At 38.9% G+C, this 13,946-nt stretch overlaps 1 protein-coding gene across 10 annotated transcripts in view; it reads left to right on the top strand.

The window, feature by feature from the left end:
• The window catches only part of ATP8A (ATPase phospholipid transporting 8A1), an 817,844-nt gene that overhangs the window by 758,324 nt on the left and 45,574 nt on the right, over positions 1-13,946 (top strand). For 9 of the 10 annotated variants that reach the window (XM_070092196.1, XM_070092203.1, XM_070092201.1 and 6 more), the window contains one exon: positions 4,408-4,487. The exons of the other annotated variant lie outside the window; for it this stretch is intronic. In XM_070092196.1, coding sequence (XP_069948297.1) covers positions 4,408-4,487 — 80 coding nt within the window. The remainder of the gene's footprint in view (positions 1-4,407; positions 4,488-13,946) is intronic. 10 annotated transcript variants of the gene reach the window in all.

The following is a 13,946-nucleotide window of genomic DNA, read 5'->3' as shown; positions in this document are numbered from 1 at the left end:
CATACTCAACCCCTGTCAGTTTGAGTTCAGGCCTAATAAAAATAGGAATGATGCTATTATACACATGCTACAACAAATATACACTGCACTAGAGAAAAAAGAAGTCCCACTGGGAATCTTCGTTGATTTACGTAAAGCTTTTGATACAGTTGACCACGACTTGCTCCACATAAAATTGTCACACTATGGTATAAGAGGGCACTCCCTCAACTACCTAAAGTCATACCTCAGCAACAAAAGCCAGTATGTGTACACACATGAAACAAACTCTTCCGCACAGCCAATTACAGTTGGTGTCCCACAGGGAAGTGTCCTTGGCCCTCTTCTCTTTCTCATTTACATAAATGACCTACCAAATGCATCGCAACTACTCAAACCCACACTATTTGCAGATGACACTACATTCGTCTTCTCTCACCGAAACCCAGTCATGCAAGCCAATACTGTGAATATCGAATTACAGAAAATATCTACACCTACCATCTGACTTATGACCAAGTTCGGTTCCGAGAAACCGGTCGAAATGGTCGTAAGTCGAACTTTACTACTGAATATCAGCAAAAAATTTTTGTAATGACTTTATTTTATTGTTTTATTTCATGTTTTACTTTGCTTTTTATGTTGTTAGTACTGTATTTTATACTGTAAGGTTTAGGATAAACACTGTGTACAACACAAATACATGTAGTTGTTTATTTCCCAGAAATTTGCATAAAAAACACGGTTGTAAGTCGAGTGGTCGTAAGTCGAGCAGGTCGTAAGTCGGATGGTAGGTGTACCGGGATGAGGACTAACAAACTTACTCTCAACATTGACAAAACCTACTTCATTCAGTTTGGTAACAGAGCTACAGACATCCCTCTTAACATAATGATAAACGGATCACCTATCACAAAACTCACAGAGGGAAAATTCTTAGGAATCCACCTTGATAATAGACTCAAATTTCAAACACATATACAACAAATTTCCAAGAAAATTTCCAAGACTGTAGGCATACTATCAAAGATACGGTACTATGTTCCACAGTCAGCCCTCCTGGCCCTATATCACACACTTATTTACCCCTATCTCACCTATGGAATTTGTGCATGGGGCTCAACAACAATAAACCATCTCAAACCATTGATTACCCAACAAAAGGCTGCAGTCAGAATGATGATAAATTCCCACTACAGGCAGCATACTCCTCCAATATTTAAAACTCTAAACCTACTCACCATACAAAACATCCATACCTATTATTGCACCTACTACATACATAGAACACTTAACTCGGATATAAACCCTCCCCTCAAACGTCTCCTTACCAATCTCAACAGAACACATGACCATAACACAAGGCACAGATCACTCTTTGATATTCCTCATGTCCATCTCACACTATGCAAAAACTCAATGCACATAAAATGCCCAAAAATCTGGAATTCACTACCTGTGAATATAAAAGAAACACTGTCTGTTTATAAATTCAAGTCTCTTCTTAAAAATCACTTACTCACCCACAGCCAAATAAATACTGAATAATTGTATCTCATAAATGTTTAACCTGTGACCCAATCAAACTTTGTTATTTTTAATTACATTATCTAACAGAATACTCCATTCTACTGAATGCACAGCAACACAGTAAATGACCATATGACCTGTCTTTGAAACACTAATTTGTGCTTAATTGTTAACTGTTTACAACAATGTTTACCACTGAATATATCATTGCTTAGTTAATCTTAAGTTAATTTTAAGCCTGCCCATAATGCTCAGCATACAAGGGGCTTTGGCATGTTACACTTAACCACTGTATTTCCTTGTACTTCAATGTATCATGTTGAAATTAATAAATAAATAAAAAAGAAATAAAAATAGGTGCTTTGTATTTATGGTGGCCCGGTGGTCTGGTGGCTAAAGCTCCCGCTTCACACACGGAGAGCCCGGGTTCGATTCCCGGCGGGTGGAAACATTTCGACACGTTTCCTTACACCTGTTGTCCTGTTCACCTAGCAGCAAATAGGTACCTGGGTGTTAGTCGACTGGTGTGGGTCGCATCCTGGGGGACAAGATTGAGGACCCCAATGGAAATAAGTTAGACAGTCCTCGATGACGCACTGACTTTCTTGGGTTATCCTGGGTGGCTAACCCTCCGGGGTTAAAAATCCGAACGAAATCTTATCTTATCTCTTTATGGATTTGAGGATGCTGGGTGTTAGCCAGGGACTGTTCAGTCTCTTAGCTGTCATCTGTTTATTTTTTAGGGCAGTGCTTATTATAGAGGTATTGGGTCCTTCTTAGAAAATTATTAACACATTCCTCAATATCTGTATAGATTTCTAGCTCATTGTGGCAGTCGATGTTTGTCATTGCTGTTGTGAAGTTATTAATGGCTGCCTCATTATGAAGTCTAAAAGTGACTTTAGTAGTGTCTTGGGGTATTTTACCTAGATTAGTTATGAGAAAGGTAGGGTAGTGGTCTGTGGTATTATCTGTGATTATGCCTGATTTTAAAGGGGATATGGTGTTGGTCCAGATGTGGTCTAGTAGGGAAAAACTAATCTCTGCAATTCTTGTAGGTTTTGTTACTGTTGGTAGCAACAAGCAGTTACTCATAGTGTTTGTGAATTCAATAATGTGTGGGTCCTGGTCTTGCAGGAGATTTATATTGAAGTCACCTGAGAGTAGTAGGTGCTCTTTATTCATGTATGCATCAGTTATCATACTTCCTAGGTTTTCACTAAAACGGCTAATGTTTGACTGTGGTACTCTGTAGATGCTTGTCACTGTGAGAGGTTTTTGTAGGTATTTGGATTTGAATTTAGCTGTTTTTGCTCTTGCACACAAACATGTCTTTGTATGTCTATCTGTCTGCCTGTCTGTCTGTCTAGTTCTGCTTATCTGTCTTTCTGTCTGCCTGTTGGTTTGTGGTGTATGGGCCGCTCCCTGATTGCTAAGCAAGTGGCACAGCTATTATTTGTGTCGTGTTTATTTATGTCTTATATCTACAAACACCGTATAACACTTGGCCTGGAAGTTTTCGGTTATCCTAGGTAATTTACATTATGTACATGTGAGAGACAGAGATATAGACAGTGATACAGACAGAGATATAGATAGACAGAGATATAGACAGATACCGACAGAGACAGCCAAAGTCAGCCAGCCAGCCAGCCAAATACATAAGAACATAAGAAAGAAGGAACACTGCAGCAGGCCTACTGGCCTATGCAAAGCAGGTCCATGTCACCCCCCAGCTTAGACCAATGCCTAGTCAGGTCACATCCACTGAAAGAAGGAGCACGACATCTGACCCAGTAGCACAAGCTAGTCAGGTCCAACACACACCCACCCACACCCACTCATGCATTTAGGTAACCTATTTTTACTTTCCTCTTAAAATGTGAGTGTTAATATGACATGACATCAGTGAATCACTGGTGTTTGCCACGCTATTTGCTCTAGTTGGCGCTCGGTTGAACTGTTGCTCCCACAAGGTACTAAGTGGTCCCCTATTTTGTTCATAGTGCGTATGCTGAGTGCACAGACCCATACTTTCATGTCTAGGCGACCAAATTTGAAGGAATGAAAAATAAAACATTGATCTATGTTTGGAGCCCACCGCATGTGAACATATATCTACGTGTGGACAGTTTAAGGGTTAAGTCACATTCTGTGGCATATTTTTGGAATGAAAGCAAGTATTAATTAAGTGAATATATGTTAAAGATATTCTACCTTAAAAATTGGAATACTGTACTAGTTTTTATAGCATACTTCACCCCTCAAGGAAAGTGCCTTGAAGCTTTTGATCCAAGGAGCTGGACTTTTCCTTTCCTTCTTTGGATCGAATCTGAATGCCTCCTGTTCCCCATACATTACTTAACCCCTAAGGGCTTAGTGCTTTTCCCCCGATTAAAATAAAACAATAAATATAGCATATCTCAGGGTAACAAGATGGGAAGCAGTCAATCACATGTCATTCTGTGTTTTTTATATACAGTAGTTAATTCATTCATCTATCTAAATAAATTAACTTTATAGCCTTTTTCTGGACAAAATTATGTGCACTAGTTGAGAAGTAGCCATCAGATTTTAAGAAGAAGAGCTGCATGTGTTTCCTGGAAGGTAACTACAACTGCTGAATATTGTGTAAATATTGCTAAGTTGCACCTCACATTTTTCTATTCTCTTGTTTCATCATCACTGTAACTCATGATGGCAACACAATACATTCAACATGTTTGATCATAAGTATCTTTTGTATCATCATCATTGTAACTTATGCTGGTAAACATGTTTCATCACTAGTAGAGCTAACTCTTATTTTTATAATTAAAAATAATTTCTGTGAATTAGACTAAGCTAGTTATTAGTGTTGAGATGAGCTTCCCTAGTAACACTGTGCTGGCTTTGCAGGCTCACCGAAACTGCTCGGCTCTTGAAGAATGTTTTTCGACGCACCACCACACGTGTCAACCTGGAAGTAGAGCTTGCCCGTAAGTTCCTAATCCTATAATTCCCTAACTTAGTAGCTAATACTATGTGAAGATTTGATGTAGAAGTAGTGTTATTACACATGGCTATGATATGTAGTTTTTTGCTACTGTATAGTGCATCTCTCCAAGATTCCTCATGCATACATGAGCAATAATGTGACAACTATTGAGTCACTGAATGGTAAGTTAATTTATTGTTATTTGTGTGAAATCTTTCCACTTATGAAGCTCAACAGCAGCTATGAACCTGTCCCAGCTTTTATTAATTACAGTTACTTAGTGTGATAGAAAATTTGCTAAGGTCAGTAATAATGATGTATACTAATGGAAAGTGTACATAAAGTTTAACTCCTTCAGGGTCCAAGGCCAAAATCTGAAGTGGTGCCCCAGTGTCCAAGAATTTAAAAAAAAAAAAATGTTATTTTTTCTTATGAAATGGTAGAGAATCTTTTTTGTGAAGGTAATAAAGCAAAAAGTACAAAATTTGATGGAAAATTGACAAAATTATGCTCTCGCGAATTTTGATGTGTCAGCGATATTTACGAATCGGCGATTTTGCCAACTTTGACTCCCATTTTAGGCCAGTTACAGTATTCCAATCGACCAAATTCTTAGCTATTTCACTAGTATTACTTCTATTCTATCGATTGACCACAAGAAATCGCCAAGCCAACTGTTTCAACTACAAAATAAAGTGATCAGAAATTGGTAATTTGGCCAATTTAACACAAAGTTCAAAATATTCAAATTTCAAAATAGGGTCCAGAATAAACAATGTAGATATTCCTGGCACTAAACTAACATTTCCTCTGTTCATTAGTTACGTTTTGAGGCTTTACAAATAAACTCCATTTTGATTTTTTATTCACATAATGAATTTTTATTCCCACCAAAAAATAGAAGATTTACTGTTATGCAATTTTTTTTTCTTTTATTATTATTAACACACTGGCCGATTCCCACCAAGACAGGGTGGCCCAAAAAAGAAAAACTTTCACCATCATTCACTCCATCACTGTCTTGCCAGAAGGGTGCTTTACACTCCAGTTTTTAAACTGCAACATTAACACCCCTCCTTCAGAGTGCAGGCACTGTACTTCCCATCTCCAGGACTCAAGTCCGGCCTGCCGGTTTCCCTGAATCCTTTCATAAATGTTACTTTGCTCACACTCCAACAGCACGTCAAGTATTAAAAACCATTTGTCTCCATTCACTCCTATCAAACACGCTCACGCATGCCTGCTGGAAGTCCAAGCCCCTCGCACACAAAACCTCCTTCACCCCCTCCCTCCAACCTTTCCTAGGCCGACCCCTACCCCGCCTTCCTTCCACTACAGACTGATACACTCTTGAAGTCATTCTGTTTCGCTCCATTCTCTCTACATGTCCGAACCACCTCAACAACCCTTCCTCAGCCCTCTGGACAACAGTTTTGGCAATCCCGCACCTCCTCCTAACTTTCAAACTACAAATTCTCTGCATTATATTCACACTACACATTGCCCTCAGACATGACATCTCCACTGCCTCCAGCCTTCTTCTCGCTGCAACATTCATTACCCATGCTTCACACCCATATAAGAGCGTTGGTAAAACTATACTCTCATACATTCCCCTCTTTGCCTCCAAGGACAAAGTTCTTTGTCTCCACAGACTCCTAAGTGCACTGCTCACCCTTTTCCCCTCATCAATTATATGATTCACCTCATCTTTCATAGACCCATCCGCTGACACGTCCACTCCCAAATCTTTCATCACCTAATCTTTTTGTTATCCTCATAACCTTACTCTTTCCTGTATTCACTTTTAATTTTCTTCTTTTGCATACCCTACCAATATTGTAATAATTGTATAAATATCATCACCACATTTGTGAATGTATATTAGACACACCAGCTGGCATGTATTAGACATGTGAGGTCATTTGTTTACTCTTGAACATTGGCAAAAATTTAACATTTCCGCTACTTTGAGCTCAGTTTCAAGCCATTTCCAGCGCTAAAGCCAATCAAAATCATCTCTATTTCTGTAATATGTCTTCCATTCTATCAAATGAGACCAAGAAATCGCAAATACATCTATAAAAACATATGAAAAAACACTGCAAAGTCGCTGTTTTAATCGAAAATCATGGTGTCAGTTTTTTCTCTCATTATACACAGTATGCTGCAAGATTTGTTTTATGTGGTGCACACATACCATATAGATGTATTCTCTCTTATCTAGGCACAAATGTACCACTCACAGTTTATCAGAGTGAGCTGAGCTCATGGCGTAGATCTACGGTTTGGACCCTGAACGTAAAGCCGTAGATCTACGGGACAGACCCTGAAAGGGTTAATATAGGCTTCATAAAATGTGGGCACTCTCTCAGTTATACTGTAAAAATACCGTGTGAATATTCGTTTTCTTTTGCTTCTTAATTGTATAATAACATATAAATGATGTTACTCTTAATTGTGATTATTATTGACAAGATTATTTCTTTGCATATGACCCTTAGTGCATGCTGTGCCTTGCATCTCTGAAAGGTTAGCTTGCTGCTTCTAAGTTGTGGGATAGTATTGTAGTAAGCTATTGATAAGAGCCAGCCACCTTTTTGAAGTTAAAACAGACGATTTAAGCCATTCAGTGTCAGGACCCCCAAAATTATAATTGCTCAAGTGTTTTTATAACATTGATATACAGTGGACCCTCGACCAGCGATATTAATCCATTCCTGAGAGCTCATCGTTAGTCAGAATTATCGTTAGTCAAGTTAATTTTCCCCATAAGAAATAATGGAAATCAAATTAATCCGTGCAAGACACCCAAAAGTATTGAAAAAAAAAAATTTTTACCACATGAAATATTAATTTTAATACACACAAACTGAAGATTATATGCACAGTTACATGACACTTACCTTTATTGAAGATCTGGTGATGATTGATGGGATGGGAGGAGGGGAGAGGTGTTAGTGTTTAGAAGGGGAATCCCCTTCCATTAGCACTTGAGGCAGCAAGTCTTTTTCTGGGGAAACTTCCCTTGTTCTTTTAATGCCACTAGGACCAGCTTCAGAGTCACTGGACTTCTGTCGCACAACATATCTGTCCATAGAGGCCTGTACCTCTCGTTCCTTTATGACTTTCCTAAAGTGGTTCACAACAGTGTCAGTGTAATAGTCACCAGCACGGCTTGCAGTAGCTGTGTCAGGGTGATTTTCATCAAAAAAGGTTTGCACTTCAAGCCACTTTGCACACATTTCCTTTATCTTAGAAGTAGGCAACTTCTTCAATTTCTCTCTCCCCTCCTCCGAAGCAGTTTCCTCAGGTGTGCCGTCTTGCTGTTGAAGATGATCTAGCAGCTCATCAGTGGTTAGTTCTTCACTGTCCTCCACCACCAACTCTTCCACATCCTCCCCACTAACCTCCAACCCCAAGGACTTCCCCAATGCCACAATGGATTCCTCAACTGGCATAGGATTCTCAGGGTTAGCCTCAAACCCTTCAAAATCCCTTTTGTCTACACATTCTGGCCACAGTTTTTTCCAAGCAGAGTTCAATGTCCTCTTAGTCACTTCCTCCCAAGCCTTACCTATAATGTTTACACAATTGAGGATGGTAAAATGATCTTTCCAAAACTCTCATAGAGTCACTTGAGTTTCTGAGGTCACTACAAAGCACCTTTCAAACATAGCTTTTGTGTACAGTTTCTTGAAGTTGGAAATAACCTGCTGGTCCATGGGCTGCAGGAGAGGAGTGGTATTAGGAGGCAAAAACTTCACCTTAATGAAGCTCATGTCCCTAGAAAGTCGCTCTGCCAAGTCTGAAGGATGACCAGGAGCATTGTCTAATACCAGGAGGCACTTAAGGTCTAATTTCTTTTCAATTAGGTAATTTTTCACATTGGGGGCAAATGCATGATGTAACCAGTCATAGAAAAAGTCCCTAGTGACCCATGCCTTACTGTTTGCCCCCCACAGCACACACAAATTAGCCTTGATGACATTGTTTTTCCTGAACACTCTGGGAGTTTCAGAGTGATACACCAATAAAGGCTTCACTTTGCAATCACCACTAGCATTGGCACACATCAACAGAGTAAGTCTGTCTTTCATAGGCTTATGTCCTGGGAGTGCCTTTTCCTCCTGAGTAATGTACGTCCTGCTTGGCATTTTCTTCCAAAACAGGCCTGTTTCGTCACAATTAAACACTTGTTCAGGTTTCAGTCCTTCACTGTCTATGTATTCCTTGAAGTCCTGCATATATTTTTCAGCCGATTTGTGGTCCGAACTGGCAGCCTCACCATGCCTTATCACACTATGAATGCCACTACGCTTCTTAAATCTCTCAAACCAACCTTTGCTGGCCTTAAATTCACTCGCATCACTAGTTGCTGGCATTTTTCTAATTAAATCGTCATGCAACTTCCTAGCCTTTTCACATATGATCGCTTGAGAGATGCTGTCTCCTGCTATCTGTTTCTCGTTTATCCACACCAATAAAAGTCTCTCAACATCTTCTATCACTTGCGATCTCAGTTTCGAAAACATAGTTGCACCTTTGGCAAGAACAGCTTCCTTGATTGCCGTTTTCTTGCCCACAATAGTAACGATGGTTGATTGGGGTTTATTATACAACCTGACCAGCTCAGAGATACGCACTCCACTTTCATATTTATCAATGATCTCTTTCTTCATCTCCATAGTAATTCTCACCCCTTTTTGCTGTAGGGTTGGCACTAGAAGCTTTCTTGGGGCCCATGGTGACTTACTTTGCAGGTGCAATCACTAAAAAGGCTGTGATAATATGAAATGTTCCAGTTGTATGTTTGGAAGCTACCGCGGTGGCTGGCTGGCTTGTAAACACTGGTACCAAAGGGACAAGTGAGGCGAGCTCAGGCCAAAGTGGACACGTATGGTACGGAACGAATAGCGCTGGTCGGGTTTTTAAGCGCTAGTCGAGGCAAAATTTTTTGGTTAAAATGTATCGCTAGTCAGATTTATCGTTAATCGATGCCATCGTTGGTCGAGGGTCCACTGTACACTCATTTCTTACTCTCTAAAACAATGCTCCTCGTCTTATTTACTTTGTAATTATCCTTGTTATCACTTTACCATAAACTTCACCTCACTTAGTCATTTATCAGTTAAAACATTTACCTTAATATCTTTCCTTTTAACCCTTTGACTGTTTCGGCCGTATATATATACGTCTTATGAGCCAGTGTTTCGGACGTATATATACTCAATAATTCTAGCGGCTTCAAATCAAGCAGGAGAAAGCTGGTAGGCCTACATGCGAGAGAATGGGTCTGTGTGGTCAGTGTGTACTGGATAAAAAAAGTCCTGCAGCACGCAGTGCATGAGAGAAAAAAAAACTCCATGTTTCTGGATTAAAATGCTAAATTTGAGGTGTATTTTCCTATAGTATTTATGGTTGTATTCTCGTATTCTTGGTCTCGTTTTATAGAATGGGAAACATATTACAGAACTAGAGATGATTTTGATTAGTTTCACGATGAAAACGACCTTGAAATTGAGCTCAAAGTAGCGGAAATGTTCGATTTTTACCAATGTTCATGAGTAAGCAAATCACACCACACGTCCAATACACATCAACTGGGGAGTCTAATATTTTTTCACTAGTGCACTGATATTATTTATACCATTTTTGCAATAATGCAGTAGTCTGCATAACAGTAAATCTTCTATTTTTTGTGAGAATAAAAATTCGAAGTGGAAAGCAAGAGTAATATAAGAGGGGCCTGGAGACGTGACTAAAGAACAGAGGATATGTTATTTTAGTGCCTAGAATGTCTGCATTCTGGACCCTATTTTGAAATTGGCATCTTTTTTTATTTGCATGAAATTGGCTAAATTGTCAATTTCTGACCACTTTATTGGGTAGTTGAAATTGGTAAATGGGCAGTTTCTTGTAATCATTTGATAGAAAAAAATAGTTCTAAAGAAAGAGCTATGAGTTTGGTTGATTGGAACAAAGGAATTGGGCGAATAAAGGGCTCAAAGTTGGTGAAATTGCCGATGTGTATATATCGCCGAGACTGCTAACTTCGCAGGAGCGTAATTCCGCAAGTTTTCGATCAAATTTCATACTTTTGGTGTCATTACCATTGGGAAAAGATTCTCTATCTTTTCATAAGAAATTTTTTTTTTTTTTTTTTTTTTTTTCCCAAAAAATTTTTTGACACCAGGAGACACTTCAGGATTTGGGGTTGCGACAGTCAAAGGGTTAAACAGTTAAACAATCTTTTCAGTCATCTTAACTTTTGGTATATTACCTTAATTGCATTTTCTACTTTTCACTTTTTCTGTCACTTTTTAGTTTCCTAACTTTTTTCACTTTTGCTTACTCTGATGTTCTTGTAGGCTCAGTGGTCATATTCTTCCTCTCTATTAACAATAACAACAATAACAATTTTAATTTAGCATGATATATATCAGGCACATAACAGCACTTAAAAATAGATGCATTTCTTTCATATTATTAATAATAGTAATTAATATAATTATTATTATTATATTTTTTCAACACACCAGCTGTCTCCCACCAAGGAAGGGTGACCCCAAAAAAAGGAATGCTTTCAAAAGTTTTTCTTCTTTTAAATTTAGTAATATATATAGAGGAGAAGGGGTTATTAGTCCCTTGCTCTAAGGATTTTAGTCGCCTCTTATGACACACATGGCTTACGGAGGAAGGAATTATTATTATTCCTCCAGAAATATATTCAACTTGACACTGAAAATGTTTTATCCACTGTAACCCCTTTTTTCCTAGCCTTCACTTGGAGCTCAATTTAAAGAGTAGATAATAGATTCAGTTGTTTCTGGCACTCATATACAGGTTACAAGGGTATAAATATTCAGTAGTGTATACCTATTATAAAGAGGATGAACAAGTCAGCAGTGATTGAAATCCATAATGAAACCCTGGATGTGGTGTAACTCTCTCCATCCTTATTACTTCATACATCATCCTTCCTCCCTCTCCCCCTCCCCTTCTCTTTCTCTCTGTGTATATATGTGTGTGTGCATGTGTGCACACACATATATATATACATATACATACATGAACATCAAAATGGTATACAATACCGACAGGTTGTTAGGTAAGACACATATGCAACAGTTAGACAACTTTATTCCGAAACGTTTCGCCTACACAGTAGGCTTCTTCAGTCGAATACAGAAAGTAGGCAGGAACAGTAGAGAAGACGATGTAATCAGTCCATCACCCTTAAAGTCGCAAAATTCTGCGACTTTAAGGGTGATGGACTGTTAGGTTCAAGTTATCTCATTGTTGTCATAGTGATGAAATATATGTTTATTAATATGATATATTAAATAATTAAGCCAACTATAATGGTATAAAAAAAACATTTATATGAAAGTGATTGAATTATTAATGAAAATTTCATCAAGGTTGTGTTGCTGTTGTTAATGTTCTGACCACCCACAGGATGGGTATGGGGTTCATAGGGTTAAAGTAACTAACTGTTGTTAATGTTTCACTGAGATGATTACTCAAAGAGCTTGTATGGTATTATATTGTGTTCACACAATCAAATCCTTACCCTGAGTCTCTTTTCTCTTGATATTAACCCTTTGACTGTTTCGGTCGTATATATACGTCTTACGTCTCTATCATTTCATAAGAATTTTTTTTTTTTTTTTTAAATTTTGCAACACCAGGAGACACCTCAGGATTTGGGGTTGTGACAGTCAAGGAATTAATGATACAACAAGTACTTACAGTGGAACCTCAAAAATCGAACTTAATCCGTTCCAGGAGCTAGTTCTAATTTCGAAAAGTCTGAAATTCGAATCAATATTTCCCATAAGAAATAATGGAAATACAATTAATCCTTTCCAGAAACCCAAAAATATTCACACAAAAAATACATTTTATAGAGATTAATTACAGTTTTACATACATATAAAATAACATACATATAAAATAATACATACATATAATATAAAATATAAAATAACATTTTTACTTACCTTTATTGAAGATTGGTGATGGCATCTGGAAGATAGGGAGGAGGAGAGAGGGAGTTGGGGTTAGTGTTTGGAAGGAGAATCCCCCTCCATGAGGACTTCAGGTAAAGCCCTCTCTGGGGTTACTTCCCTTCTCTGTCTTTTAATGCCACTAGGACCAGCTTGAGTCACTGGACCCCTGTCTCACAAAATAACTGTACACAGTCCTCTGTTTCTGGTGCCTCTTTAACATTTCCCTAAAATGGGACATGGTTCTGTCACTGAACTTGTTGCAAAGATGGCTTGTTTCAGCTTGCTCAGGGTGGTACTTCTACACAAACATTTGGACATCATTCCACTTGGCACAAATCTCCTTAATCTTTGAAGAAGGCACCTCATCCACTCCCTCTTCCTCCTCCTCTGAAGCAAGTTCCTCAGCTGTGGTCTGATACCGCTCCAGATGAAGCTCTTGCAGCTCTTCAGTGGTTAGCTCTTCCCTGTGGTCCTCCACCAACTCTTCCACATCCTCACCACTCACCTCCAACCCCAGGGTGTTCCCCAGTGCCACAGTAGAGTCCACAACAGGCAGAGGGTGAGCTGGGTCAGGGTCAGGGTCAGCCTCAAACCCTTCAAAATCCCTCTTTTGGACACAATCTGGCCACAATTGTCTCCAAGCAGAGTTCAAAGTCCTGGAAGTCACTCCCTCCCAAGCCTTACATATAAGGCTTATGGAGCTGTAGATGTTGAAGTGATTCCTCCAGAACTCTCTTAGGGTCAACTTAGTGTCTGTGGTCACTTCAAAGCACTTTTCAAACACTGCTTTTGTGTAGAGTTTTTTTGAAGTTAGAAATGACCTGCTGGTCCATGGGCTGGAGGAGAGGAGTGGTGTTAGGAGGCAAGAACTTCACTTTTATAAAACTGAAGTCCTTAGACAAGAGGTCTAATAAGTTTGGAGGATGAGCAGGAGCATTGTCCATTAACAGGAGGCACTTGAGTGGCAATTTCTTTTCCTGGAGGTATTTTTTCACACTGGGGCCAAACATTTCACTGACCCACTCTTTGAAAATTTGCCTTGTGACCCATGCCTTATGATTAGCTTTCCACAAGACACATAACTTGTTCTTAAAGACATTGTTTTTCTTAAACACTCTGGGATTTTCTGAATGATACACAAGTAAAGGCTTCACTTTAAAATCACCACTAGCATTTGCACAGAACAAAAGAGTAAGCCTGTCTTTCATAGGCTTGTGTCCTGGCAGTGCCTTTTCCTCCTGTGTGATGAAGGTCCTTTTTGGCATTTTCTTCCAAAACAAGCCTGTTTTGTCACAATTAAACACTTGTTCAGGTTTGAATTCTTCACTGTCTATGTACCCCTTAAACTCCTGTACAAACTTCTCAGCCTCCCGTTTGTCTGAACTGGCTGCCTCACCATGTCTTACAACATTGTGTATGACACTATGCTTCTTAAATCTCTCAAA

Source organism: Cherax quadricarinatus, chromosome 38 (genome assembly GCF_038502225.1).
Source record: "Cherax quadricarinatus isolate ZL_2023a chromosome 38, ASM3850222v1, whole genome shotgun sequence".
Taxonomy (NCBI): Eukaryota; Metazoa; Arthropoda; class Malacostraca; order Decapoda; family Parastacidae; genus Cherax; species Cherax quadricarinatus.
This window is presented reverse-complemented; position numbering and strand designations above follow the sequence as displayed.